This window comes from Scyliorhinus canicula, chromosome 26, assembly GCF_902713615.1.
Source record: "Scyliorhinus canicula chromosome 26, sScyCan1.1, whole genome shotgun sequence".
Lineage (NCBI taxonomy): Eukaryota > Metazoa > Chordata > Chondrichthyes > Carcharhiniformes > Scyliorhinidae > Scyliorhinus > Scyliorhinus canicula.
The window spans coordinates 4,526,171-4,547,131 of record NC_052171.1 but is presented as its reverse complement, the minus strand read 5'-3'; the positions used below and the strand labels follow the sequence as shown (position 1 = coordinate 4,547,131).

The 20,961-nt window shown below is 46.4% G+C and overlaps 1 protein-coding gene across 2 annotated transcripts in view; it reads right to left on the bottom strand.

Moving 5' to 3' along the window:
* Positions 1–20,961, bottom strand: part of ido1 (indoleamine 2,3-dioxygenase 1) — a 55,226-nt gene that overhangs the window by 7,162 nt on the left and 27,103 nt on the right. For both annotated transcript variants that reach the window (XM_038785635.1, XM_038785636.1), the window contains 4 exons: positions 10,082–10,181; positions 5,080–5,197; positions 4,521–4,572; positions 102–250 (listed from right to left, as the gene is read on the bottom strand). In XM_038785635.1, the coding sequence (XP_038641563.1) occupies positions 102–250; positions 4,521–4,572; positions 5,080–5,197; positions 10,082–10,181 (419 nt within the window). The remainder of the gene's footprint in view (positions 1–101; positions 251–4,520; positions 4,573–5,079; positions 5,198–10,081; positions 10,182–20,961) is intronic.

Genomic DNA, 20,961 nt, shown 5'->3' with positions numbered 1-20,961 from the left:
CTTCAAATGTTTTACACGAGCAAACCTATCTCATTTTGGAGCCCAAATATTTTCGTATTTCCTGAGAGTATATGCTGGAATGAAGTAGTGAACTGTCTTACCGCTTTCTTTATTGTGACAGATTCCCAAAAACTCATCAAAGGATTGCAGAGTGGAACTTTGTGCGGCACTTCCACCTGAGAAGTGCCGAGGTTTATCCCACACTCCTTCATACAACAAGCCTTCGGGAAAGGCTGGGTTATCCATCCACCTGTAAAGAAAAGTGTCATGAATTACAGCATATTTCATGTGAAGCTTCAGTACACCATTTCGACATGGTGAGTCATCCGTTTTGAATTCAGCTACGAAGATGGTACTTGGAGTGCAAGTAATTTATTTGCACTTCAATATTTTTTAAGTATTGAACTTACTCCGTGATACTTTTTCTCAAAGCTGTCCTCGAACAGTTAGTGTGTTCAATTTCTGGAACAAATATTGGATTTCAGAGCAATATTGTATCCTGTTGATTCTGACCCCCCCTGCAAGATTGTTCTGATCTCCGGGTCACTGTCCGTGTGGAGTTTACACATTCTCCCCATGGTTACGCGGGTTTCACCCCCACAAACCCAAATATGTGCAGGATAGGTGGATTGGTGATGCAAAATTGCCCCATAATTGGAAAAAAAAGAGTTGGGTACTCTAAATTTATTTTGAAAAATATTGTTCTGATCTCTCCAGTATCTTTCTTAGCTGTCTATGAATAACAAACCAAATACAGAGACTTGCCAGCTCTCTACACTTTACCCTTTGACTTCTGGAAATGCATAGTTGGGGTATGGTCCCGTTATTCACCGGTAAAGGCTTGCATTGGTTACAAAACAACTACCAAATCAAACAATGTGAAACAATCTGATTGTAGCCTTCTGCTGTAACCATAACTCAGTTAAACAATGTTGTACATCCACTGGCTTGGTGCTACTCAGCATACTCTCCTATGTCTTGATATGGGGGGGGGGGGCTGGTTTAGCTCACTGGGCTAAATCACTGGCTTTTAAAGCAGACCAAGCAGGCCAGCAGCACAGTTCGATTCCCATACCAGCCTCCCCGGACAGGTGCCGGAATGTGGCGACTAGGGGCTTTTCACAGTAACTTCATTGAAGCCCACTCGTGACAATAAGCCATTTTCAAGGAGGCAGGTCAGCCTTCAGGACATACCAATGCGACTGTGCAGAAGAATGGTTGATTCAGAAATTATCAATCCAGTGAATGGCTACACCAGTTGTCCACCACATCAATTCAAGTCTCTGTTCCTAGGATTTTAGGAAGTGGAAATTAGATTTTACTGGAGGAATGGCCGCTGTAACTGAGAATCATAATTTTATGGGGAGCTTGGGGTAGATGTGAAGCTGAGCAAATTGGAGTTGCAGAACCTTTGTGATAGGAGGGCCAAAAGCAAGACAGTTAGGATCTTGAAAGCTCCACTCCAACTGAAATGTCAGAGACTTTTTTCCCAGGATGGACGCAAAAGGGAGATGGGAATATGAGTGGAGAGAGAAAAATGAAATTAATTGGAGATGGCCTTAGATGCAAGTAGCAATCAGGTTACATCAAATAGCAAGGGTTGGTCAAGAGTACGGGTTGGAGAGATGTTATGTGGAGGGAGTGATTATGGGAGCGTGGTGGACCGGTGAACTAAGAGGAGAAAATGCTTGATCAATTGGTATGAAGGTTGAAATCACCTTGGATGAGAAATTGCTCAAGACAGAGGCTGAGGGAGGAAAACTGTGAAGATGCCTCAGTGAGAAAATAAAAGAGTTAATGTACATGCAAATCATACTGGGACCTTGACCCCTTTTGTGTGGAGTATTTTTTTTTGTTTTAAATTGTTGCAGCAAAAGTGCTGAGGAACAATTTATCCATGAATGTACCTTTTTATTAAGTTAGTAAACTGTTCACTATAAATTGGGACATAAGAACAGTCCTGATGTTCAGTTTCCCAAATGATTTGGATTCAGCCTATGACTGCATCCCATCTTGCATTCTAGTCCCTTCAACTAATGGCAACTCCTTTGGTAAAGTCCAGACTTTATGGCAGGGGCTATAGAAAACACAAGTTCACGTATGAATGCAAAACCTTAATAAAACAAATCCAAGACAAATGCAGCAGTGCGGTAATGCTAAAAAGTATTCGGAATTTATATTGTATTGGTAAACATTAGAAATAAAGTATAGTTTTACATAGGTTTAATTAAATGTTCCTGTGTCCGGAAGGGTAAAACCTGCAGTTAGATTCATGCTGGACACGGGTGTTTGTATGTGTGGAGGTTGGATAAGTTCAAACTGTATTTCTATTGTGCTGAGAGAGGGCTATGGCATGAAGAATAAATAAATCAGCAGTGGATGCTCAGCAACCGGGGTCTTAAAAACTTATCTACCTTACAGGTTTGATTGCAGTTGGAGATAGGCAGTGAGAGAGAAGGCAGCTCTGCTGGAAACAGTTGGTTTTATAAGGGTAAAGAGGGAACATCTCTCTCAGCCTTGCTGGAACAAAAGCTACATCATGGAGTAATGATTTAGAAAACAGATGCCAAAAGTCTAACGGCCAACTAGTTCAGGAGGGCAGCACGTTAGCACAGTGTGTTAGACATTTAGCTGCTGTTGTATAAAGAGTCAAAGGTTCTGTTCCAATTCCACAAACAGCTTTAATTTACTTCAACAGACTCTGCACAAAACTCTAACGTCACATCACCTGACACAAAGGCCACCTGAAGCCACTTTACATATCAGTGTCAATTATTGGATACTTAACGTAAATGAGTCAACTAATTGGAATGTCACTTAACCCATTACTCAACACACTGTTGCTTCATAGCACCAGGACCCACGTTCAATTCCTGGCTTGGGTCACTGCCTGTATGGAGTCTGCACCTTCTCCCCGTGTCTGTGTGGGTTTCCTCTGGGTTTTCCGGTTTCCTCCCACAGTACATAGATGTGCAGGTTAGGTGTATTGGCCATGCTAAATTTCCCTTAGTGTCCAAAAAGGTTAGGTGGGGTTACTGGGTTAAGGGGATAAGGTGGAGTGAGCTTAAGTAGGGTGCTCTTTCCTAGGGCCGGTGCAGACTCAATGGGCCGAATAGCCTCCTTTTGTACTGTAAATTCTATGATTCTATGAAACTAGAGAAATGGAGATAAGTTTCCATAAAGTCTGGAAGTGAACAGAGACCAAGGTATTGTTCAGAAGAATTCAAGGAAAAGTAAACAAAGTGTTCTGATTTAAAGAGACAAGCGGGAATCAGATTTAAAGTGGGAAAGCAGGCTTCGGAGGAAAATGGTATGTTTGATGTCACTTTAATACAGTCTGGGAATCAAGAGCTAAACCAATTGTGAACAGTTTGCACAACAGTCAAGGCAAAGACTACTAAAGGGGTTGATGTAAAATGCTGGACTGAATTCACTGTTAAAAGTTGAGCAGAAGCTTTGTTTGAAAGTGTCATTTTTAAGACCTGGTCGGAATTTAGGAATGCTGGGCAGCACAGCAGTTAGTACTGCTGCATCACAGCGTCGAGGACCCAGATTTGATCCTGGCCCCGGGTCGCTCTCCGTGTGGTGTTTGCACATGCTCCCTGTGTCTGTGTGGGTCTCGTCCCCACAACCCAAAAGATGTACAGACTAGGTGGATTGGCCACAATAAATTTCTCCTTAATTGGAAAAATTTAAATAGAAGGAATGCGAACGTCTAAGGAAACGCATTATTGTGATAGAAATTGTCAAAGCATATTTTTGGGAGTGAAATCTTGAATCTCTCAAGACAATAATCTGGGTGGAATCTGAGGAGATATGCACAGGGCGGTAGGGCGGCACAGTGGTTAGCATTGCTGCCTCACAGCTTCGGGGACCCGGGTTCAATTGCGGCCTGTGTGGAGTTTGCACATACTCCCCATATCTGCATGGGTTTCCTCTGGGTGCTTTGGTTTCCTCCCACAGTCCAAAGATTTGCAGGTTAGGTGGATTAGCCACACTAAATTACCCCTTAGTGTCCAAAAGATTTGGTGGGTTTACTGGGTTACGGGGATAGCATAGAGGCACAGGACTAAGTAGGGTGCCCATCCCCAATTGTCATTGAAGTCGACATTTGTGAAGACAGTTAAGCGTCAACCCCATTGTGAATCTGGAGTCGTATGTAGGCCAGACCAGCATAAGGGCAGCAGATTTCCTCCCCAAAAGGACATTAGTGAATGATGGCTTTTTAAAACAATCAATGATAGTTGCATGCTTATGATTACTGAGACGAGCTCCATATTTCAGATTTATTAATTGAGGTTAAATTCCACCATATTATTAGTAGATTACCAGGAGATTACTTTTTTTGTGACCAAATCAGTGATATTACCACTGTGGCATCATCTCCCCATCTACTGCTTACTTAGAGAATCAACATCCATGTGGACATGTTGGGCTAAAAAAGCTGCTTACGAGCTGCAATTTATATGTAATTATACTTTTTGAAAATCAGGCACAGTGCTTTAATAGTGAATACGTACCCAGACAAAAAGAGCCGCATTATTCCATAAAAAGTATCAGGATCCACATGGTCTAGGGGTAGAAGAGACAAAATAGTTTTGATATTTGAACTTGAGACCAAAGGAATTGGTTCATGGAACAGCAAGTAGCTAGAATGTAGACTAAAGTCTGGCTATAGTCTGGCACCCAATCTTAATTTAAGTTCACTGAAGTTTTTTTGCAGTCCAGCATTGGAACTGAGGAGGTAAAATTGTCATCTGCACTAAATTGTATGGCAGGCATGTAGATCTGCAGTTCCGAAGATTCTGATGTCCATCTTGCAACAGTATCTTTCTTAATTGAATCCTTCCATACATAGGAAATCTCAAAAGGTCACAGAAATTCTCCTCGTGATCTTTCACATCTTTCACAGTAGCCCTATCTGTCAGAATTCCATCCATCATTTTTTCAATAACCATTGTGTTTCAATATAGTTTAAATAGTGATACTATTTCAGTTATTTAAATTACCAATGGCAAATTGATCAGTCAGCATTACACTCATATTAGCAAGTAAGCCGATGATTGTGTCTAAACATACCATCCATCTTCTTGAGAGAGTTATTCATCTTCCTCATTGATTCAGACATATCTTGCAAAGCAGTTTTAATTGAATTATCATCACGGTTCAATATTGCTTCAGTTGCAATCGAAATAGCCTCAGGAGGGTGAAAAAGTAGCATATTATAAATTCAAATAAACATTTCTTTTGATATCATAAAGTCAACTGTGGCTCAGTTGGTAGCACTCTCAGTTGAGTCAGAAGGTTGTAATTCAAATCCCAATCCAGGACTTAAACACAAAATTCAAAAGCTGACATTCCAGTGTAGTATTGAGGGAGTGCTGTCCTCAATACTAGAGGTACCATTTTTTCGATGCGACATCAAACAAAATCTTCACTCTTGGGTGGAAGTAAAAGATCCATGGAACTCTAATTATGATGTGGAGATGCCGGCGTTGGACTGGGGTGGGTACCGTGAGAAGTCTTACAACACCTGATGAAGGTGCTGCGCTCCGAAAGCTAGTGATTCGAAACAAACCTGTTGGACTTTAACCTGATGTTATAAGACTTCTTACTGTACTCCTGTTATGCTCAGGTGATATGCCCAAATGTATGGAGATGATGGATAATTTTTACTTTAAAATAACAACATGGCATATGGACAATTTACCTTGACATTAGATGGCTGCAAAGGTGACCCGTGGTGATTTCTGCACAAAGGATTAACTCATGTCTGAACATGCTTCCAGAAAGTTTTTAAAATGGGTGGTGGCCTTTCCTTGAATAGGCACACCAAGTCGAAAATAATCCATGGAATTCATGGCTTCTATTGTTTGTGGGCTGATCAAAAAATCAAAATCTACGGACTCACAAACTTACTATCTCCAAGCTCAAACCTTAATGAGGTGCAAAGAAACCAGTCAAATCCTAAGTAGGCATGAAAGACCATCATCCAAGAACAAAGAACAAAGAAAAGTACAGCACAGGAACAGGCTCTTCGGCCCTCCAAGCCAGCGCCGACCATGCTGCCCGTCAAAACTAAAATCTTCCGGGGTCCGTATCCCTCTTCTCATCCTATTCATGTATTTGTCAAGATGCCCCTTAAACATCACTATCGTCCCTGCTTCCACCACCTCCTCCGGCAGCGAGTTCCAGGCACCCACTACCCTCTGTGTAAAAAAACCTACCTCGTACATCTCCTCTAAACCTTGCCCCTTGCACCTTAAACCTATGCCCCGTAGTAATTGACCCCTCTACCCTGGGAAAAAGCCTCTGCCTATCCACTCTGTCTATGCCCCAAATAATTTTGTAGACCTCTGTCAGGTTGCCCCTCAACCTCCTTCATTCCAGTGAGAACAAACCAAGTTTATTCAACCTCACCTCATAGCTAATGCCCTCCATACCAGGCAACATCCTGGTAAATCTCGTTTGCTCGTTTGCACCCCCTCTAAAGCGTCCACATCCTTCTGGTAGTGTGGCGACGAGAATTGAACACTATACCCCAAGTGTGGCCTAACTAAGGTTCAGCTGCAACATAACTTGCCAATTTTTATACTCAATGCCCCGGCCAATGAAGGCAAGCATGCCTTATGCCTTCTTGACTACCTTCTCCACCTGTGTTGCCCTTTTCAGTGAGCTGTGGACCTGTACACCAAGATATCTCTAACTGTCAATACTCTTGAGGGTTCTACCATTCACTGTATATTCCCTACCTGTATTAGACCTTCCAAAATGCATTACCTCACATTTGTCTGGATTAAACTCCATCTGCCATCTCGCCGCCCAAGTCTCCAAATGATCTAAATCCTGCTGTATCCTCATCGCTCTCCGCAATTCCACCAACCTTTATGTCGTCCGCAAACTTACCAATCAGACAAGTTACATTTTCCTCCAAATCATTTATATATGCTACGAACAGCAAAGGTCCCAGCACTGACCCCTGCGGAACACCACTAGTCACAGCCCTCCAATCAGAAAAGCACCCTTCCATTGCTACTCTCTGCCTTCTGTGACCTAGCCAGTTCTGTATCCATCTTGCCAGCTCGCCTCTGATCCCGTGTGACTTCACCTTTTGTACCAGTCTGCCATGAGGGACCTTGTCAAAGGCCTAACTGAAGTTCATCCACTGCCCTACCTGCATCTATCATCTTTGTGACCTCGAAAAACTCTTATAAAGTTAGTCACAAAACCGCGCTGCCTCTCACTAATACGACCACTTGCTTCCAAATAGGAGTAGTTCCTGTCTTGAAGAATTCTCTCCAGTAATTTCCCTACCACTGACGTTACGCTCACCAACCTGTAGTTCACTGGATTATCCTTGCTACCCTTCTGAAACAAAGGAACAACATTGGCTATTCTCCAGTCCTCTGGGACATCATCTGAAGACAGTGAGGATCCAAAGATTTCAGTCAACCATTGTCCATTATATCACCATAGCTCCTACCTTAATAGTTTTGAGAGAACAATAAGCATACTGACCATGTGGCCAAAGCTATCTACAGATAATGAATTCCTGCAGGAACCAGTCAGTCTGGAAACCGACAGAAGAAGGACAACTCCTCCAGCCAAAATAACAGAATCCTACCTAACAACCAATCAATCCTGCAGTGTGAGTTGGACTATTTCATTTCCAGCTGCAAAATTTACTTCCATTGAAACTAAGCCATAATCTTGTCTGGAAATCCAGAGAACTCTAACTTCCATTCATCTCCAAAGAGCCACTAGACTAGGCCTGCAATGTGCCTTTTGAAGAACCATTATAGCGTCTTGCTATTCTGTGGTAGTCTAGTTGCATGCTTAGTTTTTAGTTCTTTGGCTGTAAAGTGCTTTTAGGACATCCAGTAGTACTGAAAGCTAAATGGAAGACTTTCCTCCCTCCCTCAATACTTAAGGAAAATAACATTGCTCGGTTTTATCTTTTATGAGCGTCATGGAAATTGTGATTCGTGTAGTTTGGTGTCTGCAAAACACAATTCCAGTTCAACACATGATGGCGTAGTGACTTTGATGTCCCTCAACTAGGCATTCAAGCACAAAGCCTGTCAACTGTTTTTGAATGGTGTGACCTTGAATTGTAGCTGAATTTTTTTTTAAAGTGCTGTTAAGAATTGCACAGTTGGCATCTCTAATGCTGCTATTAACAGTTTAGGTCAGATACATCAGAGTTGCTGCAGCAAGTATAGCTGCAGTAGTAGCTCTACTCGGTAAGTCAACAGCCATCTTTTAGGTTGAAGAAAGATATCATGAATGTCCCTAAATTTGTTAAGTTGACACAATTACAATTCTTATCTTTCACCAAAATTATTGTCCTTATTTTTCAAAGCAAAATTTGAGTTTTGAACCAAAATTTCCCTAAATGAGATCCTATGAAGGCACAGCTGTAGTTGCTTGCATTTTCCTGAGGAACATACTGAGGTGCAGATAGATCATAAAGCTATCCAAAGCTCTCGGGTGTGCAGAATTTCAAAGATTCACAGCCCTGTGAACTAAAACTGCAAAGCCTTCATTTGAAGGGAAATTAGGCATGAATAACAAATGGTGCTCTTGCCAGTAATGCTGACTCCTGATGGCGAAATAACAAAAAATATCTAAAACTTGGGAGGGGTGCAAGATAGTGCAGAGTTGGAGTTGACATGGTGGATTCTGAAAGGCTGATTCCTGACTGGGGAGTCGAGACCGGGGATCTTGGTCTTAGAAGAAGGGGTTGGCCATTAAGGACTGAGGAACTGAAAAAATGTTGTCACTCACAGGGTTATGAATCTTTGAAATTCTGTTGCCCTGAGGGCGTTGGATGCTCAGCTGATTGGTGTAAATAACACTAATATTTGTCGTTTTTTTGGACACTGGTTGAATCAAGAAATATGGGGAGAGAGAACAAGAGAGGTGATGTAGAACTTCTGCCAATACATTATTAAATAGCTGATGAGACTTCTGCTTCCATTTCTAATGTTCTTTGTGTTAAATAAATTTAGAGTACCCAATTAATTTTTTCCAATTAAGGGGCAATTTAGCGTGGTCAATCCACCTACCCTGCACATCTTTGGCAGAACCCAAACAGGGGGAAATGTGCAAACTCCACACGGACATTGACCCAGAGCCGGGATTGAACCTGGGACCTCTGCGGCATGAGGCAGCAGTGCTAACCACTGCACCACTGTGCTGCCCTCATTTCTTATGTTCTAATGAACTCATCTCACTGGTGCTGCTATGGAGATAGATATTTTTAGGGGATAAGCATCCCTTGACAGAGAGAGTAAAGAGGATAGCTATTCGTAAAACGCTGTCAATTTCTTCCTGAACAACAGCCAAGGACAGCTTTGGAAGAGGCAAAGCAGCAGGACATTCATAAACCAGTCAATGCAGGACACTGAGGGAGGTGATTCAGACAGGTAGGTCACACTAGATTGAATGACACATACTACTCCAAGTTTGGAAATGAAGCAGATGTAAACTTCAACCGAGCAGAAATTGTGTCTGTTTCAAAGTAAATGTTTGTTTCACACTATTGGCTGTTTCAAAGCTAATGTGTATCTCGTCCAAAAATAACTACTGGATATAGTGATATGTATATATAGAGATATATAAAGAGTTAATGACTACATCATAGTGTAGATGGCACAGTGTACGAGATGGCAGCACTAAATTCATGTATGAGAGACTGTGTTAGAGAGAAAGATAATAGCATAGCACATGTAGTTAAATATAGTTAATACTTTATTCTGAATTACTTAATCACTGGTTAAAGTTCTGTAAGAGTGAACAAATTCAACATTAATCAATTCGTTATTCATTAATCCTATTTTGCTTTAAGTTGAAGATTGGTGGTTTCTTTAGAATCAAACCATTCTGGATATATAAAGCAAAGAGTAACAACATATTGCCAATGAGTAATATAACACTGAATAACAAACTTAAACATGAAATCACCAGTAGATTTTAGACAGTTATTGGAATATCAGAAAATCGTGATATGCTATTGGACCATGCATTGCATTTTTACGGCATTAAGCTTGCAACATGTTTTATATTTTATTGGGTGTACCTTGATGCCTTGTACTGCTGCCAGTTCCACCTCTAGTGTCACCAGGAAGAATCCCTTAATGCTGTCTCCTCCTGGCAGTGTGAAGATAATGTCCAAATTTCTGGAAGAAATATATTACCATCTAGTGGCCATGCAAAGTACCACCTTAAAAGCTACGGATATCAAACCTTCCTCTGCACAATTTTTAACAACCATCAAATACAGTTTACCTTACTCAGATGTACAAATCTTATCCTTGCAGTCTTGACCTGTTAAATTTGTTATAGACTTGAGAAGTGGAGCCTTTTCACTGAACAGAATTGGGTTGGTAACTCTTTGAAGAGATTATAAATGATATTTAACGTTGGGACTAAAGGGGATGAACATTGTGAGTGTCAGATCCACTACCAAAGCAGTGAGGGGAAATTGTTTTTTATTATCTGGATTTTAAAAAAAATTTTGGTATGTGGGAATCACTGGTTAATTTATTGCCCATCCCTCATTGCCCTTCAGAAGGTGGTGGTATGTTGCCTTCTTGAACCGCTGCAGTCCTTGAGGTGTAGGTACACCCACTGTGCTGTCAGGGAGGATGTTCCAGGATGTTGCCCCAGTGACAGTGAAGGAACAGCATTATAATTCCAAGTCAGGGTGGTGAGTGACTTCGAAGGGAACTTCCAGGTGGTGGGGTTCCCAGGTATCTGCTGCTCTTGTCCTTCCAGATGGTAGTGATCGTGGGTTTGGAAGGAGCTGTCTAAGGAACCTTGATGAGTTACTGCAATGCATCCTGTAAATGGCACACACGGCTGCTACTGTGCACCGGTAGTGGAGGATTTGAATGATTGTGGAAGGAGGAGCAATCAGGCGGGCTGCTTTGGCTTGGATGTGTCGAGCTTCTTTTGGCTTATTGGAGCTAAACTCACCCAGACAAGTGGAGAGTAACCCATTGCACTCCTGCCTTATGCCTTGTAGATGGTGGACAGGCTTTGGGGGTCAGGAGGTGAGTTACTCACCGTAGCCTTTGACCTGCCCTGGTAGCCACAATATTAATATGGCTCGTCCAGTTCAGTTTCTGATCAATGGTAACCCCCAGGATGTTGATTTTGGAGGATTCAGTGATGGTAATTCCATTGAATATCAAGGGGTGATGATTAGATCCTCTCTTTTAGTAGCTGGTCATTGCCTGGCACTTGTGTGGCGCAAATGTAACTTGTCAACCCAAGCCTGGATATTATCCAGGTCTTGCTGCATTTGGACATGGATTGCTTCATTATCTGAAGAGTTGTGAATGGTGCTGAACATTGTGCGGTCATCCGTAAACATCCCCATTTCTGATCTTATGATGGAGGGATGGTCATTGATGAAGCAGCTGAAGATGGTTTGGCCCAGGACACTATCCTGAGGAATTTCTGCAGTGACGTCCTGGAGCTGAGATGATTGACCTCCAACCACCACAACCATCTTCCTTTGGGCCGGGAATGACTCCAACCAGCGGAGAGTTTCCCCTGATTCCCATTGACTCAAGTTTAGCTCGGGCTCCTTGATGCCACACTCGGTCAAATGCTGCCTTGATGTCAAGGGCAGTCACTCTCACCTCACCTCTGGCATTCAGCTCTTTGTCCATGTCTGAACCAAGGCTGTAATGAGGTCAGGAGCTGAGTGATCCTGGCAAAATGCAAACTAAACGTCCATGAGCAGGTAATTGCTGAGTAAGTGCCGCTTGATAGCTCTGTTGATAACCCCTTCTATCACTTTGCTATTGATGGAGAGTAGACTGATAGGGTGGTAATTGCCTGGGTTGCACGTGTCCTGTCTCTTGAGTACAGAACACACCTGGGCAATTTGCCACATTTCCGGGTAGATGCCAGTGTTGCAGCTGTACTGGAACATCTTGGCTAGGGGTGTGGCGAGTTCTGGAGCACAAGTCTTCAGTACTATTGCCGAGATATTGTCAGGGCCCATAGCCTTTGTGGTATCCAGTGCCTTCAGCCGTTTCTTGATATGGCGTAGTGTGAATCGTATTGGCTGAAGACTGATTACATAGAATTTACAGTGCAGAAGGAGGCCATTCGGCCCATCGAGTCTGCACCGGCTCTTGGAAAGAGAACCCTACCCAAGGTTAACACCTCCACCCTGTCCCCATAACCCAGTACCCCACCCAACACTAAGGGCAATTTTGGACACTAAGGGCAATTTATCATGGCCAATCCACCTAACCTGCACATCTTTGGACTGTGGGAGGAAACCGGAGCACCCGGAGGAAACCCACGCACACACGGGGAGGATGTGCAGACTCCACACAGACAGCGACCCAAGCCGGAATCGAACCTGGGACCCTGGAGCTGTGAAGCGATTGTGCTGTCCACAATGCTACCCTGCTGATATCTGTGATGCTGGGGACGTCGGGAGGAGACTGAGACGGATCATCCACTCGGCATTTCTGAGCAAAGATTGTGGCGAAAGCCTCAGCCTTGTCTTTTGCACATACATGCTGGGATCCTCCATCATTGAGTATGGGAGGACAGGCTTTAGGGGTCAGGAGGTGAGTTACTCACCGTAGCCTTTGACCTGCTCTGGTAGCCACAATATTAATATGGCTTGTCCTGAATGTGGCAGGAAGCCAGAGCTTAGATCTGATGCGTTCATTGTGGAATTGTTTAGCTCTGTCTATTACTTGCTGCTTATGCTGTTTGGCACATAAGTGGTCTGTGTTGAGCATATGGTGTGGACTGATGCTGAAAAAAAAAATCATTAGATATCATGCAGCAAGACTGTAGATCTCAAAGGGCTGCACTTGAGAACCTTTCTAGTGACAAGATACCCAAAAAAGAAAATTGGGACTTCTGGTAGCTGCCATGACCACTAGGTCGCATACACGGCAGCTCCCGCCGGAATTGGGGTTTAGGGCCGTTAAGTGGGGCAGCAGCGGCACTTGAAGGGCGGATACCGGTGTGGGAACGGACGCTGGAGAGGTTCCCCCCCTGTGCTGTATGGAGGGAACCAGGAGCGGGGCCGTCAAACGAGCAATTGTGAGGAAGAAAGCAGATCGGGTCCGGGAGGACAAAATGGCGGCCGGCGCAGATCGAGAAGCGTGGGCCCAGAGAGCAGCATTTTTGAGGAGCTGCTTCGCAGAACTAAAAATGGAAATGCTGGCCCCTATGAGGGCCTCCGTGGAAAAGATGGTGGAGGTTCAGAAGGTACAGGAGAAGGTGATCAAAGAGGTGGAGAGGAAGGTGTCTGAGATTGAGGATGAGATCCTGGGCCTGGCGGTCAGGGTGGAGGCGCACGAGGCCCTACACAAGAGACAGCAGGAGAGGCTGGATGACCTTGAATATAGGTCTAGGAGTCACAACCTGCGGATTCTGGGCCTCCCTGAAGGTGCGGAGGAGGCGGATGCGAGCATGTATGTGACTGCAATGCTGGGGACACTGATGGGCAGAGGGGCCTTCCCGCGGCCCTTGGAACGGGACGGGGTGCATAGGGTCTTCACCTGGAAGCCGAGGGTGAACGAACCACCCAGGGCGATGGTGATAAGGTGCACCACTTTACAGACAGCGGTAGTCCTGCGGTGGGCAAAGAGTCGGGCTGGGGGCCTCCGGCGGGAGGGTTGGAGTGAGCGGGGGGGGCGCGGGCACGTGGCTGGGTGGCTGGCCGAAAAAGGGAGATGGCTAATCGGCAGGGAAGGGGGGTCAAACCCCCCCCCCCCCCCCCCCCCCCCCCCCCGGTCCAGGCTGATCACGTGGAATGTGAGGGGTCTGAACGGGCCCGTCAAGAGGTCCCGTGTGTTCTCGCATCGTAAGGGGTTGAAGGCGGACGTGGCTATGCTGCAGGAGACGCACCTAAAATTCGCTGACCAGACGAGGTTAAGGAGGGGACGGGCGGCCCAGGTGTTCCACTCGGGGCTGGACTCAAAGGCCAGAGGGGTGGCAATTCTGGTTAGTAATCAGGTGGTGTTTGAAGTAGGGAGCTTCGTGGTGGACAAGGGGGGTAGGTACATAATGGTGAGTGGCAAGATACAGGGGGCCCGGGTGGTGTTGATGAACGTGTATGCCCTGAACTGGGATGATGCGGAATTCATGAGGCGCATGTTGGGTAAAATCCCAGACTTGGAGTCAAGTAACTTGATTATGGGGGGGGGGGGGACTTTAATACTGTCTTGGATCCGGCGTTGGACCGGTCTAAGTCCAGGTCGGGAAAGAGACCGGCGGCGGCCAGGACCCTGTGGGAGTTCATGGATCAGATGGAACCGTGGAGATTTGCGCGGCCAAGGGCGAAGGAGTTCTCCTTTTTCTGCCACGTCCATAAAGTCTACTCGCGGATTTACTTTTTTGTGTTGAGCAGGGTGTTAATCCCGAGGGCGGAGGGGGTTGAGTATTCAGCCATTGCGGTCTCGGACCTGCCCTGCATTGGGTGGATCTGCATCTGAGGGCGGAGCGGGGGCATCGCCCTCTCTGGAGACTGGATGTGGGGCTGCTGGCGGATGAAGAGGTGTGTGTGGGCAGATAAGGAGGAGCATTCAGATCTATGTGATAACGAATGACACAGGGGAGGTAACAGCGGCAGCGGTTTGGGACGCTATGAAGGAGGTCATCAGGGGGAGTTAATCTCTATTAGGTCCCACAGAGAGAAGAGGGAGGGCGGAGAGGGAGAGGCTGGTGGGAGAGATACTTAGGGTAGACAGGAAGTACGCAGAGGACCCCGAGGCGGGGCTGCTAAAGGAGCGCCAGAGATTACAGGCGGAGTTCGATGTGCTGACCACGGGGAAGGCGGTTGCACAGTTGAGGAAAGTGAAAGGGGCAGTCTACGAGTATGGGGAGAAAGCCAGTAGGATGCTGGCGCACCAACTTCGCAGGAGGGAGATGGCCAGTGAGATCGGTGGAGTGCGGGATAAGGAACGTAACACGGTGTTGAGCCCGGAGAGGATAAATGAAGTCTTCAAAGAGTTTTATGGGAAGCTGTACAAATCAGAACCCCCCACCCCCCCCCCCCCCCCCCCCCCCCAGGGGAGGGGAAGGGATGAAGCAATTTATGGATCGATTGAGGTTCCCAAGGGTGGACGAGGATTGGGTGGAGGGACTGGGGGCTCCGATTGAGTTTGAGGAGATAGTTACGAGATTGGCAAGTATGCAGTCGGGCAAGGCCCCGGGTCTGGACGGCTTCCCTGTAGAATTTTATAAGAAGTTCTCGGAGCTACTGAGCCCACTCCTGCTAAGAACCTTTAACGAGGCAAAGGAGAGAGGAACCCTCCCCCCCACGATGTTGCAGGCATTGATCTCGCTCACCTTGAAGAGGGAGAAGGATCCTACAGGCCGATATCGCTCCTGAGTGTAGATGCCAAATTGCTGGCAAAGATTCTGGCCGCCAGAATAGAGGACTGTGTCCCGGGAGTGACCAAGGAGGACCAGACGGGTTTCGTCAAGGACAGGCAACTGAACACAAATGTGAGGACGCTCCTGAATATTATTCTGATGCCCTCGGAGGGGGGAGACGTAGAAGTAGCGGCTGCAATGGATGCGGAGAAGGCCTTTGACAGGATGGAGTACCTATGGGAAGTGTTGGGTAGGTTTGGATTCAGGGAGGGATTCATAGGGTGGCTCAAGCTACTGTATCAGGCCACGTAGCGAGTGTGTCCACGAACCAGCTGAGGGCGGAGTATTTCAGGCTGCACCGGGGGACGAGGTAGGGGTGCCCCCTGTCCCCGTTACTATTTGCCCTGGCAATTGGGCGTTGGCCATAGCGCTGAGGACTTCAAAGAACTGGAGGGGACTGGTTCGGGGTTGGAAGGAGCACCGGGTTTTCCTCTACGCGGATGACCTGCTACTGTATATTTTGGACCCGCTAGAGGGGATGGGGGAGGTCATGTGGATCCTGGGGGACTTTGGGATCTTCTCGGGTACAAGTTGAACGTGGGGAAAAGTGAGCTGTTTGTAATCGATGCTAGGGGTCAGGAGGAGATTCTGGGGGAGCTCCTGCTCAAGATAGTGGGGAGGAGCTTTCGATATTTAGGTCTACAGGTGGCTAGGAACTGGGATACCCTATCTCGGCTTGTGGAGCAGATGGAGGGAGACTTTAAAACGTGGGACATTCTCCCGCTTTCCCTGATGGGAACAGTGCAGACTGTGAAGATGACGTTTCTTCCCAGATTCTTGTTCGTTTTTCAGTGCCTCCCCATTTTCATCCCCAAATCCTTTTTCAAGCGGGTGAACAGGATTATCACGGGATTTGTGTGGGCAAGTAAAACCCCGCAAGTCAAAAGACTATTCTTGGAGCGTAGCCGGTGGGGTGGAGGGTTGGGCACTGCCGAACTTCTGTAGCTGCTAGTGGGCAACTAATGTGGCCATGATTAGGAAATGGGTAATGGAGGAGGGGTCAGCCTCTAGCCGGCTCGTGGTGGCCTCTAGCCGGCTAGAGACGGCGTCATGCAAAGGCACCAGCCTAGGGGCACTAGTTAAGGCACCGGTGCCATTCTCGCCGGCACGATACACCACACGCCCGGTGGTGGCGGCAGCACTGAGGGTATGGGGCCAGTGGAGAAGACACAGGAAGGAGGAAGGGGTCTCTGTTTGGACCCCGATACGGAACAACCATAGATTTTCTCCGGGCAGGATAGACAGGGGGGGTTTCAAGGCAGGCATTAGAAGGATGGGGGACCTGTTTATAGATGGGACTTTCCCCAGCGTGCAGGCACTGGAGGAGAAGTTCAGGAAATGCTTTTAGATACTTCGAGGTTCGGGACTTTCTCAAAAAATAGGTGGAGACATTTCCGCTGCTACCCCCTCGAAGGATAAAGGACAGGGATGTGTCAGACGTTTGGGTAGGAGAGGGGAAGGTGTCGGACATATACCAGGAGCTGCAGGAGGCGGAGGAAGCCTCAGTGGAGGAGCTGAAGGGCAAGTGGGAGGAGGAGCTAGGCGAGGTGCTAGAGGAGGGCCTGTGGGCTGGTGCCCTGGGCGGGGTGAATTCGTCCGCATCATGTGCCAGGCTCAGTTTAATTCAGTTTAAGGTGGTGCACCAGGCTCACATGGCGACGGTGAGAATGAGCAAGTTTCTTGGGGTAGAGGACAGGTGCGCGAGATGTGCAGGGAATCCAACGAACCATGTCCATATGTTTTAGGCATGCCCGGTGCTTAAAGAATTCTGGCAGGGCTTTGCAAGGGCGATGTCGAGTCCAACAATAGCGATCTTTGGTGTGTCGGAGGATCCGGGAGTGCAGGAAGTGAAAGAGGCCGAGGTGTTGGCCTTTGCCTCCCTGGTAGCCTGGAGACGGATCTTGTGGGCACAGCCTTAGAATTAGAGGGGGCAAATTCAGAACAGAAATGCGGAGACATTTCTTCAGCCAGAGAGTGGTGGGCCTGTGGAATTCATTGCCGCGGAGTGCAGTGGAGGCCGGGACGCTAAATGGCTTCAAGGCAGAGATAGATAAATTCTTGATGTCGCGAGGAATTAAGGGAGAATGCTGGTAGGTGGAGTTGAAATGCCCATCAGCCATGATTGAATGGCGGAGTGGACTCGATGGGCCGAATGGCCTTACTTCCACTCCTATGTCTTATGGTCTTATGGTTAATGTGGAGGGACTCGAACCCCCGAGCGTGGAGACCTGGATTTGTGATATGGCTGGGTTCCTATCCTGGAGCAAACAAAATTTGCCTTGAGAGGGTCCTTGCTGGGGTTCTCCCGGTGGTGGCAACCTTTCCTTGACTTTCTAGGGTAACAGTAAAGTGTCAGCAGCAGCAGCAACGAGGTTATGGGGGGGGGGGGCTCAAGTGGGGGGAATTGTTGATATAGGGCGCGATTCTCTGAAACGGAAAGAAACAGCTGACGCTGGAGTGAACTCCGGCGTCGGAGGCCGCTCCTCTCCCCCTATTCCCCCGCCGAGAATGACGCGGTCGTCGGCGGCTAAGTGACGTCAGCCACGCATGCGCAGGTTGGCCTTGATCTTGCGGGGCGGCGGAGGGAAAAGAGTGCGTCTCTTAGAGACGCCGGCCCGACGATCGGTGGGCATCGATCGCGGGCCAGTCACTTCCTGAGCACGCCCGTGGTGCTCGATCCTTCCTCCGCCCCTCCACGGGCCCCACACTTACCTGTCGCGCACTGTTCACGCCGGCAGCGACCAGGTGTGGTTGGCGCCGGCGTGAACCGGTCGGGTTCGTCGGGCCACTTGGCCCATCCGGGCCGGAGAATCACCTGTCGCCTTGAAAAACGGCGAGCAGCGATTCTCCGAGCGGTGTCACGCAAAACGCGACATGCCATTTTGGAGGGATGGGAAAATCGCGGGGGGTGCCAGGGCGGCGTGTCGTGATTCGCCCGGCACTCACGCGATTCTCCCACCCGCGTGGGGAGCGGAGAATCGCGCAAACAAAGTGTATATAATGATAGCAGCCACCCACGGTGGCCTAGTGGTTAGCACAGCTGCCTCATGGCACTGAGGACCCAGGTTCGATCCCGGCTCTGGGTCACTGTCCGTGCGGAGTTTGCACATTCTCCCCGTGTCTGCGTGGGTTTCACCCCCACAACCCAAAAATGTGCAGAGTAGGTGGATTGGCCACACTAAATTGGCCCTTAATTGGAAAAAATAATTGGGTAATCTAAATTTACAAAAAAACAAACAAAAAAATGATAGCAGCCACCTTGTTTTGTTAAATATTTTTTGGGTTTTTTTCGTTATGTAAAAATTCTGGCTGAAAAAAGCTTTCATAAAGTTAATTTTAAAAAAAAAGTAAAATTGGATAAAATTAAATTCATAAATAGTAGTCTTACATTCAGGCTTTCTTGGGTGAATCTTCATACCTGCCAGAATGCTAGTTGTCAGTACTGGGAACTTAGATAATTTTAGCATGTAGTATCAAAATAAAGGACCCTGGGATTGAACACAGCAGGATAGAAAGCTCCTTCGAAAGGCTTCATCTAAATACATGCGGTGGTTATGTTTGCCTTTGCAGAATGAGCCCCAATAAAGGTCAACATACCATTGTTGTGTTTTGTGGATCATACCAGCTGCCACTCTGAAAAACCCAGCTGGTGATCAAATTCACAGCGTGCCAATGCTGCTCATCACACTTTAATTCTGTGAGTGCCCAAAAAGTCTCCAGTTTTATCAATAACTGCTGCAATCTGTCTGTGTAGCTAGAATAACTATGCATGCACAGACATTCACAAGTCCTATCAACCTGAGGAATCAGACTGTTGCCTGCTGTTGACGAGCATAAATAATAATAATGACATGACACTCATGAAACCAACATAATGCATAACCATTGCACAACTCTGATCATTCTAATCCCAGAATCATGTATTCTACGGTGATTTTAATGGGACACTAAAAAAAGAAGTATATTTTGCTTGTTGCAAATTGTTCACAGACTTTCATCTGATCTTGTCCAGTGCAAGTGAATTGAAATTACTCAAACCCTTTTCATGTTGGACTCTTAGAAACCATCAGGGAAAGGACATTTAAATTCTTTTAATCTGATCTGGGAATTGATGGATTATCAGGTAATTTCAGCCGAGAGCTCCATCAATATATCCCAAAGATTCTATGTCAAATTCCACAGTGAATATGCAAATGAGGACAAGCAAATTAATGTTCATCTGAAAGTTGATTAATTAACAGAAGTAAACTTAATGATGAAAGTTACCTTTCATCCCTGCATACAAATGGAAGCTGATGCATGTTAAATTATAAAGTTACCCTTAAAATTAAAAGTGGAGGAGCTGAAGGCTAAATGGGAGGGGGAACCAGGGGAGCAGATAGAGGATGGGACTTGGGCGGATGCCTTGGAAAAGGTTAACTCTTCCTCTTCGCGTGTGAGGCTTAGTCTCATCCAATTTAAGGTGCTGCATTGGGCCCATATGTCTGTGACTCGGATGAGTAGGTTCTTTGGGGGTGAGGACAGGTGCACCAGGTATTCGGGGAGTCCAGCGAATCATGCCCATATGTTCTGGGCATGCCCGGCACTGGAAGAATTCTGGAAGGGGGTGGCGAGGACGGTGTCAAGGGTGGTTGGATCCAGGGTCAAACCAGGTTGGGGACTCACGATTTTTGGAGTTGCGGCGGAGCCGGGAGTGCAGGAGGCGAAAGAGGCCGGTGTTCTGGCCTTTGCGTCCCTAGTAGCCCGGCGGAGGATCTTGCTGCAGTGGAAGGATGCGAGGCCCCCAAGTTTGGAGACCTGGGTCAATGACATGGCAGGATTTATAAAGTTGGAAAGGGTTAAATTTGCCCTGAGAGGATCAGTACAAGAGTTCTATAAACGGTGGCAGCCTTTTCTGGACTTTCTGACTCAAAGATAGGTATCTTGGTCAATAGCAGCAGCAACTCGGGGGGAGGGGGGGGGGTGGTTGGGAGGGGGTGGGGGGTGGGGAAGGAGGGTGTTCTTTATTTTTTCTATGGTTATTTAATATTGTGTTAACTTAATTTGTTGTTAATATGTTTTGTTGTTCATTGAGGTTGGGCAAATGTTTATGACTGTTATTGTTGGTATTTTATTGCTGTTCGTTATATAAATACAAAATTTTCCAATAAAAATTGTTTTTTTTTTAATTTGAAAAGACATGGAATGCGGAAAAGGCTGATTGGCCCGCAATCTTTCACAAACCACCCATTTCAATCTCGAAATAGAAAATGCTGCAAAATTATCTCCTGAGTCTAAAGCTAGCTGAGGATAGCCCAATATTCTAAGTTAACCATTGCTTGTTGTGTTTGCATCTCAGCATTTTAAACACTCAGATCAATTTCCTTTCAACCTTTCTTGATCTTTTGGAAAAGATTTGAACTTTGTTGACATGTTTTCACTGAACTGCATTAGAAGAGTGGAGGTTGAACCTGGATCAGATTTGGGAGGAGGTCATTCATTCTGTCACCACACTGCTGATATACATCTTTTTCTAATTTGAGAGGCATTATTTTG